Below are 24,383 nucleotides of genomic sequence, written 5' to 3'. Positions count from 1 at the left end.
GTTTAGCCTGGGTGCCTGTTTCTGTTCTCTTGACAACTCCTATGGAATTGTCATAACAATGACATCACTGGAGTTGTCCAGAGATCAGAAACAGATCTGGGATCAGGCTAGAGTGGCATCTTAAATGCACAACAACAGTTCCTCTTGGAGGAATAAAGAGAACAGAGATCACTAGAGATCTCACAGGTCCCTATAGAGATGACTACTAGTTTTGACCAGTCTGGCACCCTAATCCCTATGTAGTGCACTAGTTTTGACAAGTCTGGCACCCTAATCCCTATGTAGTGCACTAGTTTTGACCAGTCTGGCACCCTAATCCCTATGTAGTGCACTAGTTTTGACCAGAAGCAGGTGTCCAGGTGTCTTAACTGCTGTGTATTTGTGTTTCCTATGTTTTGACTGAGCGGTTGTCAAATATTCTGTTGTTGTTGTTGTTGTTGTTGTGTTCATTTACAGACGTTTTCTCGGATAGCTAAAATCTATCACCATATATGTCATAATATTTATATAAATTAAATTCTCGGATTCAACATGTTCTTTAGACGATGTAGCAAGGTGGTATACACCACAGGGTCATGTTCTTTAGACGATGTAGCAAGGTGGTATACACCACAGGGACATGTTCTTTAGACGATGTAGCAAGGTGGTATACACCACAGGGACATGTTCTTTAGACGATGTAGCAAGGTGGTATACACCACAGGGACATGTTCTTTAGACGATGTAGCAAGGTGGTATACACCACAGGGACATGTTCTTTAGACGATGTAGCAAGGTGGTATACCTTATACCAAGTCCCAACAGTACAGGGACTTGGTAGCTATATAACGTTGTGATCCTCTAACAACTAGAACAAGGTGTTCTCATTTCAATTCTACTGTTCCAACAGTGAGGTCCTTTCAGTGGAACCCCATTGGCTGTGTTGTCTAGTGCAGCAGTGATAGGAAGGGTTTTTCTGTGGAACCCCATTGGCTGTGTTGTCTAGTGCAGCAGTGATAGGAAGGGTTTTTCTGTGATTTTGTGCCTAATCTTTATTTGTGCTTTTATAATTGTATTTTTGGTGTTACGACAGATCCTCCTCGCCCCCCTGAGATACACATGACGCAGACGGACAGATGACGGAGGCGTGTGATAGATAGAAGAAGAGAAAGGAGAGAGAGCGGGACTGACATCAAAGAGAAATAACATCGCAAGGTGTCACACTAACTAACTAACTAACTAACTAATTAAGCTATGACTAAGTCAGTACTAACTACAGCATTACTTCACAGTCAAACCAGACACACACACAGTTGGTACACACACACACACACACATGTTCAACCAAACCGACCAGATCGCACAGTCAGGACAAATTCACAGCTGATCCAAAACTGAATGAAAATGACTTCATTGTTCAGCGTGTTCAAGATTAAAACCGTAAAGACAAGGAAAATCATACAACACGAGGGTAAACAATAACAAAACAACAATAACAAAAACACAATAATAACAAGCATTTGTAATAACAATGATATTATCATACGAGATGAGTTGGCAGTGGGAATGTTTGAAGAATAAACATGAATAAAATAACAGGTAAGATCACATACAATAGGCCTTTTGTCTTTCCTGTCTGTCTGCCTTCCAAATGGCACCCTATTCCCTATATAGTGCACTACTTTAGACCAGAGCCCTATAGAACCCCATTCCCTATATAGTGCACTACTTTAGACCAGAACCCTATTCCCTATATAGTGCACCACTAATCAAAAGTAGTGCCCTATATGGGGAATAAGGTGCCTTTGGGGACATACTCTCTGATCTCCGATCATACTCTCTGATCTCCCTAGCCCTACCCCCTAGCCCTACCTCCTAGCCCTATCCCCTATCCATATCCCCTAGCCCTATCCCCTATCCATATCCACTAGCCCTACCCCCTATCCATATCCCCTAGCCCTATCCTTATCCCCTAACCCTATCCTTATCCCCTAGCCCTATCCCCTATCCTTATCCCCTAACCCTATCCGTATCCTTATCCCCTATTCCTTAACCCTATCCCCTAGCCCTATCCCCTATCCATATCCACTAGCCCTACCCCCTATCCATATCCCCTAGCCCTATCCTTATCCCCTAACCCTATCCTTATCCCCTAGCCCTATCCCCTATCCTTATCCCCTAACCCTATCCGTATCCTTATCCCCTATTCCTTAACCCTATCCCCTAGCCCTATCCCCTATCCTTATCCCCTAGCCCTATCCCCTATCCTTATCCCCTAACCATATCCCCTAACCCTATCCCCTAGGCCTAGGGGTTGGTTTGGGATTCAGAGAATGATAACTGCCCTAACTATCTCTAGGCTAGAACTGATCCGACCTGCTCATTAAGACATGGATGTAATGATAGTATGACCAGGTCATTACTATCGCCACTGTGGTGAAACAAGTCATTCTGAAAACAAAGATGAAATTCTAGAATCATGTTGCTTTCCGACTACGACAGTAATGCATTTATTAATTTGATTTACTGAATAGATTCAAGTATGTTTTTTTTGTTAGCTACACGCGTTAGCTACGTGTATGCTACGTACGTTAGCTACGTGTTTGCTACGTGTGTTAGCTACGTGCGTTAGCTACGTGCGTTAGCTATGTATGTTAGCTACGTGTTTGCTACGTGCGTTAGCTACGTGTTTGCTACGTTTCTCCACTATTTTGAGCAACAAAAAAAATAATCAAGAAATAAATTGTGTTGCAATACACTTGATTTGACATGAATTCATAATTATCATCACATTGTTTATTCTAAGCTAATTTTATTCAGAAGGTAATTCCTGGTGGCATAGTGGGTTTAACAACGGTGTGTATTTGGTCATAAAGGACAAGATGTCATAGAGCTACAATAGGATTGTATCTCATTGCATACAGTTTTTGAGTGAAGATAAACCACTCAAATTATTTTTTTTTTTTTTTTGCATTAAAATGACATGAATTCCTTCAATGGAATATTTCATAAAAATAATAATAAAAACAACAACAACATGGATTGAGAGAAGGGGGGCTGGAGAGGTAGGGGTGTAAATAAAGCTGGTAAAATGTGCAATAAAACTATAGATATAAGGAAATGTTCATATCATCTGCGAGGTGGACACAACACATACATACATATATATATATATATATATATATATGTATATATAGAAAGGAATATTGATAAGCGTTATAGATCTGTTATCTCCCAACACATGATAGATCTGTTATCTCCCAACACATAATATATCTCAGTTATCTCCCAACACATAATATATCTCTGTTATCTCCCAACACATGATAGATCTCAGTTATCTCCCAACACATGATAGATCTCAGTTATCTCCCAACACATAATATATCTCAGTTATCTCCCAACACATAATATATCTCTGTTATCTCCCAACACATGATAGATCTCAGTTATCTCCCAACACATGATAGATCTCAGTTATCTCCCAACACATGATAGATCTCAGTTATCTCCCAACACATGATAGATCTCAGTTATCTCCCAACACATGATAGATCTCAGTTATCTCCCAACACATGATAGATCTCAGTTATCTCCCAACACATGATAGATCTCAGTTATCTCCCAATATGGCATGACAATAATAATAAAACACTGAAGAGCTGAGTTGCACGTTAACAGTGGATCTTTCCCAAATGGCACACTATTCCCTATATAGTGCACTACGCTTTACCAAATGTAGGTCAAAAGTAGTGCACTATGTAGGGAATAGTGTGCCAATAGGGAATGAACCAGTACAACTGAAGAGCTGCATCAGTCTGGACGGCTCACAACATCCTGCAGCTAAATCAAGACAAGACCGAAGTAATTCTGGTTGGAACTGAAGCACAGAGAGAATCTGGACGCACATTTTAACTCACAGTAATAAAGATAAAACACCAAGTAAAAAAAACTAGTTGTTATTTTAGATTCTGAACTCAATTTCTAATCACACAATCAGGAATGTGAACAAGATAGCTTTTGACCACCTGAGGAACATTGCCAAGGTGTGGCCGTTTCTCTCTCAGGCTGAAACAGAGAGACTCATCGCTTTTATTACAAGCAGACTTGATTACTGTAATGCTCTCCTGTCTGGTCTACCCAAGAAAGCCATTGGTCAACTGTAAAACATACAGAATGCTGCAGGGTACTGACCAAGACCAGACGGAGAACACACATGACACCGGTTTTAAGGTCTCTGTACTGTAAAACATACAGAATGCTGCAGCACGGGTACTGACCAAGACCAGACGGAGAACACACATGACACCAGTTTTGATTTAAGTTATGTACCCAGTAGGTCCCTCAGGGCCTCTGGTCTTTTAACTATCCCAAAGCCAAGCACCAAGAGGCATGGAGAGACAGCCTTTTAACTATCCCAAAGCCCAGGACCAAGAGGCATGGAGAGACAGCCTTTTAACTATCCCAAAGCCTGGGACCAAGAGGCATGGAGAGACAGCCTTTAGTTACTATGCCCCCAGCCTTTAGTTACTATGCCCCCAGCCTTTAGTTACTATGCCCCCAGCCTCTAGTTACTATGCCTTTAGTTACTATGCCTTTAGTTACTATGCTCCCAGTCTCTAGTTACTATGCCCCCAGCCTTTAGTTACTATGCCCCTAGCCTTTAGTTACTATGCCTTTAGTTACTATGCCCCCAGCCTTTAGTTACTATGCCCCTAGCCTTTAGTTACTATGCCTTTAGTTACTATGCCTTTAGTTACTATGCCTTTAGTTACTATGCCCCCAGCCTTTAGTTACTATGCTCCCAGTCTCTAGTTACTATGCCCCCAGCCTTTAGTTACTATGCCCCCAGCCTTTAGTTACTATGCCCCCAGCCTTTAGTTACTATGCCCCCAGCCTTTAGTTACTATGCCCCCAGCCTCTGGAACAGCCTGCCAGAGAACCTGAGGGACGAAACTGTGGACATATTTAAAACATCTTAAAACACGTATTTTTAGTTTAGCTTTTTCTTAGTGTGCTTTTTTGTCATTCTTTTTTCTTATGTTTGTTGGGTTGTAAATATTTCAGTTTTTATTTTCATTGTTTTTAATTAGTTTTTTTCCCCCCTTGCATTCCATGTCTGAAATGTGCTGTATAAATAAAGCTTGATTTGATTTGAATGGTGTGGCAGGCCTTCAGTGATGTAACAAATGCATTTACAACAAAGCCACACCATGGAAGCTTCAATCCCTAAAGAGCCAAGAGAACAACAAAACATACTCAAGCTAAAGATAGTTTTGGTACACTGAATGACTGAAATAAAACAATTGTTAGTACACTATTGTAGTATAGTACACAATCTTAGTATAATATTTTTAGTACACTATTGAAATCACAACTAGATTGTAATTTTACATTAATTAAAATTGTGTGCCTTTCACCAGTTCTTTACAAGTATCTTTGTGGTAGAAGTGTTCTGATGCCCTGATTTGAATAGTAGAGAAAGATTTCATACGTTCTAACTGTGTCTAGCTTTTCGGGAAAGTGGTAAAAATGTAAGTTGTTTTAAAAAGTTATTAAAAAAAAGCAGTCAGTGCGGTTCCTCTAACAGCTGTATCTTTAGATTGGAAGAGTTAGTCCTGTTCTGATTTCATATTTAAATAGGAGAGAAACAGGCGAAGATTTCATATGCTCTTAACTTGTTGAAAGTGGCCAAAGTAGCTGATTTCTGTCAAAAGTCCCATTGTTTACATATTGTCTCATTCTTAGAATGTGATGTGCACACCATCGGGATCCTATTAAATGACTATGTCATAAACCCTCAAGGTTCTAGAATGGAAGGGGAAAATGTCAGCCATATTGGTCAGGGAGAAATCCAAACCAGTCTGATCGGAATGAACGGTAGCAGAGGTATAATCCTGATTTTACTTATACATGAAAATAAAAGTACAACATGTCATATATGAGAAATTGTGTAATTCAATTATTGTCAAGCTAAAATATTGTCACATGTTATACAGTTTATTCAAGTTTTATACACATTTTCTGTACAAATAGCTTCTAAAATATATGTAAACAGACCATAAATTACCCCAAGAAAATAATGATAAAGCTGTGAGTGCTATTTAATGATACAATATCAATACTTGTTGCATTTACAACTTGTCTAATTCCTGTCACAGCAGTGGCACACCATGGTTGACCAACTCCCTGACCAAAATGGCTGACCATTATCCCATCATAAGAAGGTTCATGTCCATTCTAGTATTCTAACTCCTAATTCTATGGTGCACACACATAGGGGCTCCCGAGTGGCGCAGCAGTCTAAGGCACTGCATCTCAGTGCAAGAGGTGTCACTATAGTCCCTGGTTTGAATCCAGGCTGTATCACATCTGGCTGTGATTGGGTGTCCCATAGGGCGGTGCACAATTGGCCCAGCGTCATCTGGGTTAGGCCGTCACTGTAAATAAGAATTGGTTCTTAACTGGCGTGCCTAGTTAAATAAAGGTTAAATTAAATATAAAAAAATTAAAACAACTCTAATTTGACAGTGGAAAGTTACCTTATAAATGCAGTTGATGTGATTACAAAAACAGCTGAACCTCTTGATTGGTAGAAGTTATTCCTGCTCTGTTTTCAGATTTCAATAGCAGAGAAGTAGAGGAAGATTTTATTTTCAAATTGTTTGGGAAAGATGTCAAAGTACACGTTTTAAAGTTTCAATGGCTGTAAGAGGAGTATATTTCCAAATGTTAATAACAATAAACAGTTAGATATCATTTGGACAATATTAAAAGTGGCTTCATCAAGTATCATTGATTCTGGTTTTTGTTGTATAGAACCTATTGCAGATTAGGTTGGTCTTCAGATATAGTATCAGTACTTTCACTGGCCCAAATGTTTAACACCAAGACCGCTGCCCCCTGTAGAGTAAAGAGCACCAGGGACAAGGCAATTAGGGTCCACACAGAGCTATAAAGGTGATTGGCTGAACGGCAATTACAACCAATCACAGGCAGGGATGACTGGGCTGTTCAGGTTAGATCCAATGGGAGTGTTAGTATTGTATAATTGTATATAGTTCACAATTTAAGATATTCTATGGGTCTTGGCCTGAAATGTTTAAATATAAATGTAAGATGTCATTTAAGCTCTAATTCATATAATAAACTGGTCGGGTTGAGCTCTGAATGCGGATTGGTTGATAGCCGTGCTAATATCAGACTGTATACCACAGGTAGGACACAACATTTATTTTTACTGCTCTAGTTACGTTGGTAACCAGTTTTTTAACAGCAATAAGATGCCTCGGGGGTTTGTGGTATATGGCCAATATACCATGGCTAAGGGCTGCGTTGCGTGTTGCCTAAGAACAGCCCTCAGCCGTGGTATATTGGCCATATACCCACAGCTCCTCGGGCCTTACTGCTTAAGTATACTACATAATAGCTGGTAACAATAATAAGGTATGGAGCATTTTGTTTCTTTAATGAGCATGCTTGGTAAACTTTGAATAGTCTTAAGTGATCCTTTGTTTTCTTGAGCATCAAATCCAGCTTTTTCATTTGGACCAGCCTTTTTTTTTAAAAACATTGTTATATTATTACAAGATAAGTAATTAATATTAAATGTGATTTATAGGCAATAGTTGTCATTCGCATGATCATTCTGACACTATGGAGGTTAACGGAGATAACTACCATATACTCAGACAATAGATCTACCCTGTAATTCACGGCCCATATCAAAACAAAAATATATATTAAAAAAAATAAGATAATCATCATTGTTTGAGAACATGGTATTTGTGGCATTAATTCCACTGGATTGCTGCTTTGAAATCAACACATCTCTCTCCTAAGTACTCTTACTACTGTGCTCACAACCATAGCATTACATTCAACACAACAAGGACAATGGAAGAGGCTAAACACAACGTTGTTGCCTCTAGGGGGTGCTCTTAAGCCAAAAGGGGTCAAAGAAAAACTATCCTAAATTGGTGGTAGTCATACTTTAACCCGCCGACGACAACGATCGTCGATCAAACAATCAAAACCTTATTTCATGACGAGAGTTGATCCCAGTGTCTTTCGGTGTGCTGTGCGTGATGTGGTCGTGAGAGAGGGAAAGGCAGAGATCCGATTGGTTGATGTTCTCAGTTGCCAGGCAGGAAGCTGAGGATGTATTCTCCCACCCCGAAGAAGTAGACCACCTGGGCGATACCAAATAAGGGCGCGATGACCAGGGCACGGCAGTACGCCCCCTTCAGGAACGCAGAGGGACCCTCGTTCTTCATGATTTTACTGATACGAAAGCGGTAAGAAGAGATATGGGCAACACAGATTAGCAACAAGATATCAGTGAATAGTTTTACCTCGTTACTACTTATGTGTTTAAACTGAATATGGCAGCTGAGTTATCATATAGAGTACAGAATGTATTCATTCTGTATTCAAGTTGTCACCACACCAAAAAGAACAAGAAAAACAGTGAAAAACATAGCTAATTATAACAGTCTTCTGGTTGAGGCATAGGTTTTCCCCAAAACCTTCACAATTAAATGTTAACTGGCTACAAAGTGTTTTTTAAATTTAACCAGGCAAGTCAGTCACCCCAGTCAAACCCCGGACGACACTGGGCTAATTGTGCGCCGCCCTATGGGATTCCCAATCACGGCCGGATGTGATGCGGCCTGGATTTGAACCAGGTACTTCAGTGACGCCCTTTGCACTGAGATGAGGTGTCTTAGACCGCTGTGCCACTCGGGAGCCCAAAAGAAACCTGTGTCTTCCTTGCAGAATAAAATCCCAATGTTTTCTACCAATCCAGTGGGCATTTGCTTTGTAAACTCAATCACATGAGTGCTACAGAAACACCAAACAGTGCTAGGAGGCTATACTACTGAAACACCGCTAACCAAACAGTGCTAGGTGGCTGTACTACTGAAACACCGCTAACCAAACAGTGCTAGGTGGCTGTACTACTGAAACACTGCTAACCAAACAGTGCTAGGTGGCTGTACTACTGAAACACCGCTAACCAAACAGTGCTAGGTGGCTATACTACAGAAACACCGCTAACCAAACAGTGCTAGGTGGCTATACTACTGAAACACCGCTAACCAAACAGTGCTAGGTGGCTGTACTACTGAAACACCGCTAACCAAACAGTGCTAGGTGGCTGTACTACTGAAACACCGCTAACCAAACAGTGCTAGGTGGCTGTACTACAGAAACACCGCTAACCAAACAGTGCTAGGAGGCTATACTACAGAAACACTGCTAACCAAAAACAGTGCTAGGTGGCTGTACTACTGAAACACCGCTAACCAAACAGTGCTAGGTGGCTGTACTACTGAAACACCGCTAACCAAACAGTGCTAGGTGGCTGTACTACTGAAACACCGCTAACCAAAAACAGTGCTAGGTGGCTGTACTACTGAAACACCGCTAACCAAACAGTGCTAGGAGGCTATACTACTGAAACACCGCTAACCAAACAGTGCTAGGTGGCTGTACTACTGAAACACCGCTAACCAAACAGTGCTAGGTGGCTGTACTACTGAAACACCGCTAACCAAACAGTGCTAGGTGGCTGTACTACAGAAACACCGCTAACCAAACAGTGCTAGGTGGCTGTACTACAGAAACACTGCTAACCAAACAACAGTGCTAGGTGGCTGTACTACAGAAACACCACTAACCAAACAACAGTGCTAGGTGGCTGTACTACAGAAACACCACTAACCAAACAACAGTGCTAGGTGGCTGTACTACAGAAACACCACTAACCAAACAGTGCTAGGTGGCTGTACTACAGAAACACCACTAACCAAACAACAGTGCTAGGTGGCTGTACTACAGAAACACCACTAACCAAACAACAGTGCTAGGTGGCTGTACTACAGAAACACCACTAACCAAACAACAGTGCTAGGTGGCTGTACAACAGAAACTAACCAAACAGTGCTAGGTGGCTGTACTACAGAAACACCGCTAACCAAACAGTGCTAGGTGGCTGTACTACAGAAACACCACTAACCAAACAGTGCTAGGTGGCTGTACTATACAGAAACACCACTAACCAAAAAACAGTGCTAGGTGGCTGTACCTACAGAAACACCACTAACCAAACAGTGTTTGGTGGCTGTACTACAGAAACACCACTAACCAAACAGTGCTAGGTGGCTGTACAACAGAAACACCACTAACCAAACAGTGCTAGGTGGCTGTACTACAGAAACACCACTAACCAAACAACAGTGCTAGGTGGCTGTACTACAGAAACACCAAACAGTGCTAGGTGGCTGTACTGCAGAAACACCAAACAGTGCATGGGCACTTGAATGAAAGGGTAACTACACTCAACAATCTCCTGAAGTGGTAATATGTATTGTACTATACTTAGAACATCCTATTTTTATGTTTTTATCCAAAACAAAAAGTGTGATTTTGAGAGCGAAAACCTGAAAAAAAACTACCCCACAATCCCCATGTGTTGAGATTTACCTGATACAGTCAGTCACCCCGCTGTAGGTTTCCTCTGTACTCCCTCTGTTCATAGACTGGATTCTGGTCTTTATCACTGTCAATACACAACAACACCATGGTAACACTACAACACACACTGATGCAACTAAGAACCTATGATTGGTGTAAGATCCCGGCTAAATACAGACCATTTTAACTCAGACATAACGGAGTATAATAGTACAACATTGGAACACATTCTAGGGTCTTAATAACAAGTTTGAAAGAAAATCCCCATGTCTCACCATCTACAGGGTTGACAGCCACAGCGGCCGTGCTGCCAGCCTATATAACTAGATACTGGATATTATAATATTATGTCTCACCATCTACAGGGTTGACAGCGGCCGTGCTGCCAGCCTATATTACTACAGTATTATTAACTATAATATTATGTCTCACCATCTACAGGGTTGACAGCCACGGCGGCCGTGCTGCCAGCCAGACAGCCTGCCAGGAATGAGACATAGAACGGAGCGGGGCCCTCCGCTCCTCTCTTCCCCAGGTCGTTCAGGTTGGCAAACAGAGGGAAGTAGATGATGGAGAACGGAACATCCCTGAGAAGAGAGAAGAGAGGAGGGGAGAAACCAGAGACGAGCAGAGGAGAGTTTTATTATATTGTCATACCTCAGCGTTGTAGTCAGAGCAGTGTGTGTCGGTGTATCTATGAATGGGCTTTCATTGTATTTATTTGATTCCTCGAGTCCTCATGTCCTCTTTCCTCGACTCCTCAAAACGCCTTGGAGGAGAAGATCCATACATTTTGAGAAGGAGAAGAGGAGAGAGGACGGTAGGAATCCAGGAAATACAATTGAGATAGAGCCAATGAGTCGAGGGTAGTTGGTGGTCAGAACAGTGTCTGTCTGTGGTGCTATGTTGTTTACCTGAGCAGTGTGGCCCCCAGGCCCTTGTACAGCCCAGCGATTCCCTTCTCCTTAAGCAGTTCCCTGGTCAGTTGCATGGCGGTGGGGGACTTGGTTGGCACGGTCCCCGGTACTACCGTCTCTGGCATCAGCTTCCTCTGGGCCTCTGATAGAAGGACAGGGACAGCGTGGGGTTAGAGCTTTTCTGATAGTTGATTTGTTAAGGAACAATTTTACTATTATTGTAATTAAGATGCACTAACTTTTCTGTTCTGTCTGTGGACAATATAGTATCCATCCACCCACCTACCCACCCACCCACCCACCACCCACTGACCTACCCACCACCCACCCACCTACCCACCACCCACCCACCCACCCACCCACCCACCCACCACCTACCCACCCACCCACCCACCCACCCACCCACCCACCCACCCACCCACCCATCCACTATAGAATAGACCCAGTAGAGACCCAGGATCCTATGTGGATCCACTATAGAATAGACAGTAGAGATGGCAGGATCCTTATGTGGATCCACTATTGACCACACGGGGGCCCATTGATCCATATTTCAACACTAGGTCACAGTGACCCTTCCATTTTGCAGCCCGTGTCTCTCTTACCCACCCATCCACCCACCCACCTACCCATCTCCCACCCTCTTACCAACCTCCCTCCACCCACCCACCCACCCACCTCCCTCCACCCACCAATCCCCTCCATCTCCTACCCACCTACCCATCCCACCTACCATCCACCCACCCACCTCCCTCCCACTTACCAACCTCACTCCACCCACCAATCCTCCCATCCCTCTTACCAATCCCCTCCATCACCTTATCAACCCACCCACCCATCCCACCTACCAACCCACCTACCCATCCCACTTACCCACCCACCCTCCTCCATCCCACCTACCCATCCCATCCATCCACCCACCCACTCCATCTCTCCACCAACCTCCTCCATCACCCACTTATCAACCCTCCATCCATTTACAGCTATTTACCAATCCTTTCCAGGGTTTGTCTCTCTTAAAGTCCAATCCTCCTCCATCAAGCTCTTACCACATGGAATGCATCCATAACTCAATGAGACTGTAATGGTAGGCCAATCCTCGAGAATCCATCTCTCTCGAGATTAGGATCAATCCTGGATCCATCTATAGAATAGACAGTAGAGATGCAATCCTCCTCCATCTCCACTATTGACCACACGGGGGCAGAATTGATCCATATTTCAACACTAGGTCACAGTGACCCTTCCATTTTGCAGCTCCGTGTCTCTCTTACCAATCCTCCTCCATCTCTCTCTTACCAATCCTCCTCCATCTCTCTCTTACCAATCCTCCTCCATCTCTCTAAATATCTTGTTTTTCCATCTTTCTACATGGTTCTATTCGGTCTGGATCACCGATAGAGAAACGTAACGGTCATGTGTATGCCGTCTCCACTAAAGCGAGAACAGTGCCTTTAAATTTAAATCACGCTGTAATACAGGACTTCATTCCACTCTCTCTTACTGAGTCTCCTCTATCAATTCAAGGGCTTTATTGGCATGGGAAACATGTGTTAACATTGCCAAAGCAAGTGAGGTAGATAATATACAAAAGTGAAATAAACAATAAAAATGAACAATAAACATTACACATACAGAAATAATAATAACTATCTATCTCTTACTGATTCACCTCTATCTCTACTGATTCACCTCTATCTCTACTGATTCACCTCTATCTCTACTGATTCACCTCTATCTCTACTGATTCACCTCTATCTCTACTGATTCACCTCTATCTCTACTGATTCACCTCTATCTCTACTGATTCACCTCTATCTCTACTAATTCACCTCTATCTCTTACTGAATCTCCTCTGTCTATCTCTTACTGAATCTCCTCTGTCTATCTCTTACTAATTCACCTCTATCTCTACTGATTCACCTCTATCTCTTACTGAATCTCCTCTGTCTATCTCTTACTGAATCTATCTCTACTGATTCACTATCTCTACTGAATCTCCTCTGTCTATCTCTACTGATTCACCTCTATCTCTACTGATTCTCCTCTGTCTACTACTGATTCACTGAATCTCTACTGATTCATCTCTATCTCTACTGATTCACCTCTATCTCTACTGATCTCCTCTGTCTATCTCTACTGATTCACCTCTATCTCTACTGATTCTCCTCTATCTCTACTGATTCATCTCTCTACTGATTCACCTCTATCTCTACTGATCTCTATCTCTCTGTCTATCTCTACTGATTCACCTCTATCTCTTACTGAATTCACCTCTATCTCTACTGATTCACCTCTATCTCTACTGATCTCCTCTGTCTATCTCTACTGAATCTATCTCTACTGATTCTATCTCTCTACTGATTCACCTCTATCTCTACTGATTCACCTCTATCTCTACTGATTCACCTCTATCTCTTACTGAATCTCCTCTGTCTATCTCTTACTGAATCTCCCTCTATCTCTTACTAATTCACCTCTATCTCTTACTGAATCTCCTCTGTCTATCTCTTACTGAATCTCCTCTGTCTATCTCTTACTGAATCTCCTCTGTCTATCTCTTACTAATTCACCTCTATCTCTTACTGAATCTCCTCTGTCTATCTCTTACTAATTCACCTCTATCTCTTACTGAATCTCCTCTGTCTACTCATTACTGAATCTCCTCTGTCTATCTCTTACTAATTCACCTCTATCTCTTACTGAATCTCCTCTGTCTATCTCTTACTGAATCTCCTCTGTCTATCTCTTACTGAATCTCCTCTGTCTATCTCTTACTGAATCTCCTCTGTCTATCTCTTACTGAATCTCCTCTGTCTATCTCTTACTGAATCTCCTCTGTCTATCTCTTACTGAATCTCCTCTGTCTATCTCTTACTGAATCTCCTCTGTCTATCTCTTACTGAATCTCCTCTGTCTATCTCTTACTGAATCTCCTCTGTCTATCTCTTACTAATTCACCTCTATCTCTTACTGAATCTCCTCTATCTATATCTTACTGTTTGTCCTCTGTCTATCTCATACGGATTCTCCTCTATCTCTTTAAATCTCTTACCAATTCTCCCAGCATCTTGAAGCTGAATCTTCAACATCTCCATAGGAGTCGTGACGATAACCTGTGACGATAAATAGAAATACAAGATGAAAAATCACTATATCTGACAGGAACATTTGGTCAAGTGTGATAACCAGGGGTATATATAACCAGAACCAGAACACTATAACAATATAGAACACGATAACAATATAACAATATAGAACACTATGGAACACTATAACAATATAGAACACTATGGAACACTATAACAATATAGAACACTATAACAATATAGAACACTATAACACTATAACACTATAACACTATAACAATATAGAACACTATAACAATATAGAACACTATAACAATATAGAACACTACAACAATATAGAACACTATAACAATATAGATCACTATAACAATATAGAACACTATAACAATTTAGAACACTATAACAATATAACAATATAGAACACTATGGAACACTATAACAATATAGAACACTATAACAATATAGAACACTATGGAACACTATAACAATATAGAACACTATAACAATATAGAACACTATAACAATATAACAATATAGAACACTATAACAATATAGAACACGATAACAATATAACACTATGGAACACTATAACAATATAGAACACTATAACAATATAACAATATAGAACACTATAACAATATAGAACACTATAACACTATAGAACACTATAACAATATAGAACACTATAACAATATAGAACACGATAACAATATAACACTATGGAACACTATAACAATATAGAACACTATAACAATATAACAATATAGAACACTATAACAATATAGAACACTATAACAATATAGAACACTATAACAATTTAGAACACTATAACAATATAACAATATAGAACACTATGGAACACTATAACAATATAGAACACTATAACAATATAGAACACTATGGAACACTATAACAATATAGAACACTATAACAATATAGAACACTATAACAATATAACAATATAGAACACTATAACAATATAGAACACGATAACAATATAACACTATGGAACACTATAACAATATAGAACACTATAACAATATAACAATATAGAACACTATAACAATATAGAACACTATAACAATATAACAATATAGAACACTATAACAATATAGAACACTATAACAATATAGAACACTATAGAACACTATAACAATATAGAACACTATAACAATATAGAACACTACAACAATATAGAACACTATAACAATATAGAACACTATAACAATATAGAACACTATAACACTATAGAACACTATGGAACACTATAACAATATAGAACACTATAACACTATAACACTATAACAATATAACAATATAGAACACTATGGAACACTATAACAATATAGAACACTATAACAATATAGAACACTATGGAACACTATAACAATATAGAACACTATAACAATATAGAACACTATGGAACACTATAACAATATAGAACACTATGGAACACTATAACAATATAGAACACTATAACAATATAGAACACTATGGAACACTATAACAATATAGAACACTATGGAACACTATAACAATATAGAACACTATGGAACACTATAACAATATAGAACACTATAACAATATAGAACACTATGGAACACTATAACAATATAGAACACTATGGAACACTATAACAATATAGAACACTATGGAACACTATAACAATATAGAACACTATAACAATATAGAACCCTATAACAATATAGAACCCTATAACAATATAGAACACTATAACACTATAGAACACTAGAACACTACAACACTATAGAACACTATAGAACACTACAACAATATAGAACACTACAACAATATAGAACACTATAGAACCCTATAACAATATAGAACACTATAGAACCCTATAACACTATAGAACACTACAACAATATAGAACACTAACACTACAACAATATAGAACACTATAGAACCCTATAACAATATAGAACACTACAGAACACTATAACACTATAGAACACTATAACAATATAGAACACTATAGAACCCTATAACAATATAGAACACTACAGAACACTATAACAATATAGAACACTATAACAATATAGAACACTATAGAACCCTATAACAATATAGAACACTACAGAACACTATAACAATATAGAACACTATAGAACACTACAGAACACTATAACAATATAGAACACTATAGAACCCTATAACAATATAGAACACTATAGAACACTATAACAATATAGAACACTATAGAACACTATAACAATATAGAACACTATAGAACCCTATAACAATATAGAACACTACAGAACACTATAACAATATAGAACACTATAGAACACTATAACACTACAGAACACTATAACACTATAGAACACTATAACACTATAGAACACTATAACAATATAGAACACTAACAATATAGAACACTATAGCACTATAGAACACTATAACACTATAGAACACTATAACAATATAGAACACTATAACAATATAGAACACTATAACACTATAACACTATAACAATATAGAACACTATAACAATATAGAACACTATAACAATATAGAACACTATAACAATATAGAACACGATAACAATATAGAACACTATAACAATATAGAACACTATAACACTATAACACTATAACAATATAACAATATAGAACACTATAACACTATAACAATATAGAACACTATAACACTATAACACTATAACACTATAACAATATAGAACACTACAACAATATAGAACACTATAACAATATAGAACACTATAACAATATAGAACACTATAACAATATAACAATATAGAACACTATGGAACACTATAACAATATCGAACACTATAACAATATAGAACACTATAACAATATAGAACACTATAACAATATAGAACACGATAACAATATAGAACACTATAACAATATAGAACACTATAACACTATAACACTATAACAATATAACAATATAGAACACTATAACACTATAACAATATAGAACACTATAACACTATAACAATATAGAACACTACAACAATATAGAACACTATAACACTATAGAACACTATAACAATTTAACAACATATACAATTAACTAATAGCTAGCATAAGCAACTCTACAGTGTAACCAATAGGTCCAGGAGCTAGGCTAGGCTACGGCCTAACATATACAATCCCATTAACTAATAGCTAGCATTAGCAACTCTACAGTGTAACCAATAGGTCCAGGAGCTAGGCTAGGCTACGGCCTAACATATACAATCCCATTAACTAATAGCTAGCATTAGCAACTCTACAGTGTAACCAATAGGTCCAGGAGCTAGGCTAGGCTACGACCTTGCGACAACACTATTAGAACGCTGATAACGAGTTCATTAGAACGTGCGTTGAACAATATAGAACATTAAAACATTCCCTAACCAGAAACCGTGGATTGATGGCAGCACTATGAAACTGAAGGCACGAACCACTGCTTTTAATCAGGCAAGGTGTCTGGTAACATGACTGAATACAAACAGTGCAGCTATTCCCTCCGCAAGGCTATCAAACAAGCTAAGCGCCAGTACAGAGACAAAGTAGAATCTCAATTCAACGGCTCAGACACAAGAGGTATGTGGCAGGGTCTACAGTCAATCACGGACTACAGGAAGAAACCCAGCCCAGTCTCGGACCAGGATGTCTTGCTCCCAGGCAGACTAAATAACACTTTTGCCCGCTTTGAGGACAATACAGTGCCACTGACACGGCCTGCAACGGAATCATAGAACTCTCCTTCACTGCAACAATGAGTAAGACATTTAAACGTGTTAACCCTAGGCTGCAGGCCCAATATCCCCAGCCGAACCCTCAGAACATGCGCAGACAGCTGGCCGGTGTGAACGGACATATCAACCAACCCTATACCAGTCTGCTGAACATGCTTCAAGAGGGCCACCATTGTTCCTGTTCCCAAGAAAGCTAAGGTAACTGAGCTAAACGAATACCGCCCCGTAGCACTCACATCCGTCATCATGAAGTGCTTTGAGAGACTAGTCAAGGACCATATCACCTCCACCCTACCTGACACCCTTGACCCAACAATTTGCTTACCGAACAAATAGGTCCACAGACGATGCAATCTCAACCACACTGCACACTGCCCTAACCCATCTGGACAAGAGGAATACCTATGTGAGAATGCTGTTCATCGAACAGCTCGGCATTCAACACCATAGTACCTCCAAGAACACATCAAGCTCGAGACCCTGGGTCTCGACCCCGCCCTGTGCAACTGGGAACTGGACTTATACGGGCCGCCCCCAATATAGCAACAACATCTCCTCCCCGCTGATCCTCAACACTGGGGCCCCACAAGGGTGCGTTCTGAGCCCCCTCCTGTAACCCTGTTAACACTATGGCCATGCACACTCCAACTCAATCATCAATTTAGGACACACAACAGTGGTAGGCTTGATTACCAACAACGAACACGGCCTACAGGGAGGAGGTGAGGGCCCTCGGAGTGTGGTGTCAGGAAAATAATCACACTCAACGTAACAAAACTAAGGAGATGATTGTGGACTTAGGAAACAGCTATAACACCCCCCCCATCCACATATGGAACAGTACTGGAGAGGGTAACAAGTTTTAAGTTCCTCGGCATACACATCACAGACAAACTGAATTGGTCCACTACAGACAATATAGAACACTCTTCAACCTCAGGAGGCTGAAGAACACTGTCACCAAAAGCAACAAACTTCTACAGATAACAATATAGCAATCACCGCCTGGTATGGCAACTGCACCGCCCTCAACCGTAAGGCTCTCCAGAGGGTAGTGAGAACACTATAACAATACCGGGGGCAAACTACCTGCCCTCCAGGACACCTACAACCCGATGCTACAGGAAGGCCATAAAGATCATCAAGGACATCAACCACCCGAGCCACTGCCTGTTCACCCCGCTGTCATCCAGAAGGCGAGGTCAGTACAGGTGCATCAAAGCTGGGACCGAGAGACTGAAAAACAGCTTCTATCTCAAGGCCATCAGACTGTTAAACAGCCACCACTAACATTGAGTGGCTACTGCTAACACACTGTCAACACACTGACAATATCCAGCCACTTTAATCATGGGAATTGACTGGGAAATAAAATATATCACTAGCCACTTTAAACAATGCTACCTTATATAATGTTACTTACCCTACATTGTTCATCTCATATGCATACGTTGATACACTATATCATCGACTGCATATAGTAATACATGTATCATAGCCACTTTAACTATGCCACTTGGTTTACATACTTATCTCATATGTATATAACAACTCGATATCATCTACTGTATCTTGCCTATGCTGCTCTGTACCATCACTCATTCATATATCCTTATGTACATATTCTTTATCCCCTTACACTGTGTATAAGACAGTAGTTTTTTTTTGGAATTTAGTTAGATTACTTGCTCGTTATTACTGCATTGTCGGAACTAGAAGCACAAGCATTTCGCTACACTCGCATTAACATCTGCTAACCATGTGTATGTGACAAATAAAATTTGATTTGATTTGATTTGATTTGATTTGACCTACCGGACATCAATGTGTTAGCTAACAATAGCTAACAACTCACTAGCTCCTATTTGTGTTACAACGAGCTAGACAACACAACGGATACCATTAACTAATACACACTTGTTTCTCCTGTGTAATCCGGGCTGTAGTAACTGGTTAACAGGATTAAAGGTGAGATGGCCAGTTGGGATAATACTACTCCTAATCTAATCTAATCTAGTGTTCCCTGGGAACTATTGAGCTAGCTGGCTTCGGGCCTAATGGACTACAGGTAGGCTATTACACTATGACACAGATACACACAAAACACACACGCACGCACACAGTCACACACACACACACACACGCACGCACACACACAATCACACACACAGTTGTGATGCGTGGGTCAACTGTTTGTTCATCCGCACTCGCACACAACTGATAATAACTCATCTGCAACCGACTTTAGCCGGTGTGATAATCCCGCACCCAACCCTAACCTGACATATGTCACGACCGTCCTCTTCTTCTGACGAGGAGTAGCACGGATCGGACCAAAGCACAGCGTGGTACGTGTTCATGACGATATTTATTCAACTCAGAACACTAAAACAAAAATAACAAAGAGAATGATACAAAACGAAACAGTCCTGTCTGGTGACATACACAAAGACAGAAAATAATCACCCATGAAACACAATAGAAAACAGGCTCCCTAAATATGGTTCTCAATCAGGGACAACGATTGACAGCTGCCTCTGATTGAGAACCATACCAGGTCAAACACAGAAATAGCAAATCATAGAAAAACTACCATAGACTACCCACCCCAACTCACACCCTGACCATACTAAAACAAAGACATAACAACAGAACTAAGGTCAGAACGTGACAATATAGGCCTGTAGAAAATGTGCTTTACAGTCAGATGCCAAAACAAATACTTTTGACAGGTGGGTGCAGGAATCCTTTTTTTAAAGCCTAATTTAAATATGTTTCTGCTTATAATTTCTGATATTTTGGTAGGCTATTTGTTAATAATCAACATGTCTGTAATTAGATACAAGCAGTTTCTCTTCTGTCCCAGAAGACTAAATAACTGCAGAATAGTGTCATAAATGGAAGAATGCTTCAATCTAAGTTACATCTACAGAGTTCTCAGTCATCTCTGCTTCCCTTGCACAGCACACATTTAATGCAATAACTCAAAGAAGAAAAAAAAGAAGAAAAACAGGAAAGAATTTCTGTGCAAAATGTACAAATGGCATCAGTTTGACTGGGTTTTATGGAAATTAAAACAACCCAACATGTTTCTGATAAGATTTCAGTTCGACTTGGATGCATATGATATACTATCAGCTGTTATGATGCTGATAAAGATACTGCAGCATCTTTACAGACAGTCCCTAACTACGCATTCTTCCTATCAAGATGCTGAAAGACATAAATCATAATTCTACACTTGTGTCCCGAGTCAAAATGTACATTTGGTATATAATTTTACTGCCAGAAATGCTTAAATTAATATTATATGAGGCTATGTGAGAGATTATAGGCCTACAGTTAATAGTATAATATATGAGAGGTTATAAACCTATAGTTAATAGTATATCAGACTATGTTATAGTATATTATATGAGAGGTTATACACCTACAGTTAATAGTATATTAGACTATGTTATATTATATTATATGAGAGGTTATAAACCTACAGTTAATATTATATGAGACTATGTTATATTATAATATATGAGAGGTTATAAACTACAGTTAATAGTATATTAGACTATGTTATATTATATTATATGAGAGGTTATAAACCTACAGTTCATATTATATTATATGAGAGGTTATAAACCTACAGTTCATATTATATGAGAGGTTATAAACTACAGTTCATATTATATTATATGAGAGGTTATAAACTACAGTTAATAATATATTTTATGAGAGGTTATAAACCTACAGTTAATATTATATTAGACTATGTTATATTATATGAAAGGTTATAAACCTACAGTTAATATCATATTAGACTATGTTATATTATATGAGAGGTTATAAACCTACAGTTAATATTATATTAGACTATGTTATATTATATGAGAGGTTATAAACCTACAGTTCATATTATATTAGACTATGTTATATTATATTATATGAGAGGTTATAAACCTACAGTTCATATTATATGAGAGGTTATAAACCTACAGTTCATATTATATGAGAGGTTATAAACCTATAGTTAATATTATATTAGACTATGTTATAGTATATTATATGAGAGGTAATAAACCTACAGTCAAGGTCCAGAGTTCAGATAGGTTACTGAACATCTGAACAGTACAGTACCTTTGACGTAGGCATGTTTGAAGTCCTGACTGTCCAATTGTAATCGCGCCTCACAATCATCACACATCATCATAACAACACAGCCACACTGCTGTCATCCTCTTGTACCACTTCACCAAACATTATTCTGCTCCTCCCTTTTCAAGTCTCCCATTGGGCAACTTTTCTCTTCCTGAATTCAACTCCGCCCCCTTTTTTTTTATGCCTCAGTGAAGCGACATGAACTTTTTCTGCCCTAGTTCCCGAAAGCGTTTGGTGATTGGCGTGTAAACATGTGTGTCTCGAGTACAGTTAGATTCTAACGCTTAAGCTTCTGCACTAAAGGAAAACCTCAATGTAACATATAGATATTAACTGAACAAGAAAAATGCTATATCATTATACACATTGTTTTCTATTTATTAAACACACCCGCCCTTCATCCACACAATATTTCATGACTCTAAACCCGCCTGCACGTGGATATAACCGCAGGGACAGCAGGTTATGAGTCAACCCGTGCATCACTAACACACACACACACACACAGTGCTCAGGGTCCAATGACCTGCAAGTCCTTATCTCACTGTTACCACCAGTCCAGAACAGCTGAGCTAATGAATAATTTATTGTCCCGCTGTCTCTGTCTGCGTCTGGCCAGCAGGATTTGTGAATACTAGATCACCTGCTGAGTTGTGTAGACCTACTGTAGACTAGACATAGTGGTTATGCTGTGTAGTACCCACTGTAGACTAGACATAGTGGTTATGTAGTACCTACTGTAGACTAGACATAGTGGTTGTACTGTGTAGACCTACTGTAGACTAGACATAGTGGTTGTACTGTGTAGACCTACCTACTGTAGACTAGACATAGTGGTTATACTGTGTAGTACCTACTGTAGACTAGACATAGTGGTTATGTAGACCTACTGTAGACTAGACATAGTGGTTATGTAGACCTACTGTAGACTAGACATAGTGGTCTAGACCTACTGTAGACTAGACATAGTGGGTTACTGTAGACTACATAGTGGTTAGTAGACCTACTGTAGACTAGACATAGTGGTCATGTAGACCTACTGTAGACTAGACATAGTGGTTATGTAGACCTACTGTAGACTAGACATAGTGGTTATGCTGTGGAGACCTGTTACATTATCATGAATCAAAACATTTTGCGACCATTAGACAATGTCTATGAAGCTGTGTTAATTTTCATCTCAGTCCATTAGTTTAGTTCTTTGGAGAACTAGAGAGGTCAACAGAAAGGTCAACAGAGAGGTCAACAGCTGATGCCTAGTAGTGTCTGGGTACACACTGATGCTGGTCCAAAATACCACCCTGTTCCCTAGATAGTGCACTGCCTTTGCACTACGTAGTGCACTGTGCAGAGAATAGGGTGTCCGTTGCAACTCAGATTGAGACAGACTGTGGGGGGAAGATGGCACTTCTGCTGATGGCTGAGGAAGTGTGTGTGTGTGTGTGTGTGTGTGTGTGTGTGTGTGTGTGTGTGTGTGTGTGTGTGTGTGTGTGTGTGTGTGTGTGTGTGTGTGTGTGTGTGTGTGTGTGTGTGTGTAGCTGTGCTGTAGGCTGTATCTCCAGATGGGGAACAGGATGTATCATTAAGAGAGAACCTATCTTCACTCCCCTGGCATGTACAGTTGAAGTCAGAAGTTTACATACACTAAGTTGACTGTGCCTTTAAAATGCTTGGAATATTCCAGAAAATGTTGTCATGGCTTTAGAAGCTTCTAATAGGCTAATTGACATCATTTGAGTCAATTGGAGGCGTACCTGTGGATGTATTTCAAGGCCTACCTTCAAATTCAGTGCCTCATTGCTTGACATCATGGAAAAATCGAAATAAATCAGCCAAGACCTCAGGAAAACATTGTAGACCTCCACAAGTCTGGTTCATCCTTGGGAGCAATTTCCAAACGCCTGAAGGTACCACATTCATCTGTACAAACAATAGTATGCAAGTATAAACACCATGGGACCACGCAGCCATCATACCGCTCAGGAAGGAGACGCGTTCTTTCCCCTAGAGATGAATGTACTTTGGTGTGAAAAG

The 24,383-nt window shown here is 39.7% G+C and overlaps 1 protein-coding gene across 4 annotated transcripts in view; it reads right to left on the bottom strand.

Moving 5' to 3' along the window:
* Window positions 1–6,614: 6,614 nt before the first annotated feature.
* slc25a22a (solute carrier family 25 member 22a) overlaps window positions 6,615–24,383 on the bottom strand; it is an 87,576-nt gene continuing 69,807 nt past the window's right edge. For all 4 annotated transcript variants that reach the window (XM_042301980.1, XM_042301983.1, XM_042301982.1 and 1 more), the window contains exons 7-11: window positions 14,431–14,491; window positions 11,373–11,517; window positions 10,891–11,045; window positions 10,468–10,543; window positions 6,615–8,262 (exon numbers count right to left, since the gene is read on the bottom strand). In XM_042301980.1, coding sequence (XP_042157914.1) covers window positions 8,115–8,262; window positions 10,468–10,543; window positions 10,891–11,045; window positions 11,373–11,517; window positions 14,431–14,491 — 585 coding nt within the window. In that variant the 3' untranslated portion in view covers window positions 6,615–8,114. The remainder of the gene's footprint in view (window positions 8,263–10,467; window positions 10,544–10,890; window positions 11,046–11,372; window positions 11,518–14,430; window positions 14,492–24,383) is intronic.

Source organism: Oncorhynchus tshawytscha, linkage group LG19 (genome assembly GCF_018296145.1).
Source record: "Oncorhynchus tshawytscha isolate Ot180627B linkage group LG19, Otsh_v2.0, whole genome shotgun sequence".
Taxonomy (NCBI): domain Eukaryota; kingdom Metazoa; phylum Chordata; class Actinopteri; order Salmoniformes; family Salmonidae; genus Oncorhynchus; species Oncorhynchus tshawytscha.
This window is presented reverse-complemented; position numbering and strand designations above follow the sequence as displayed.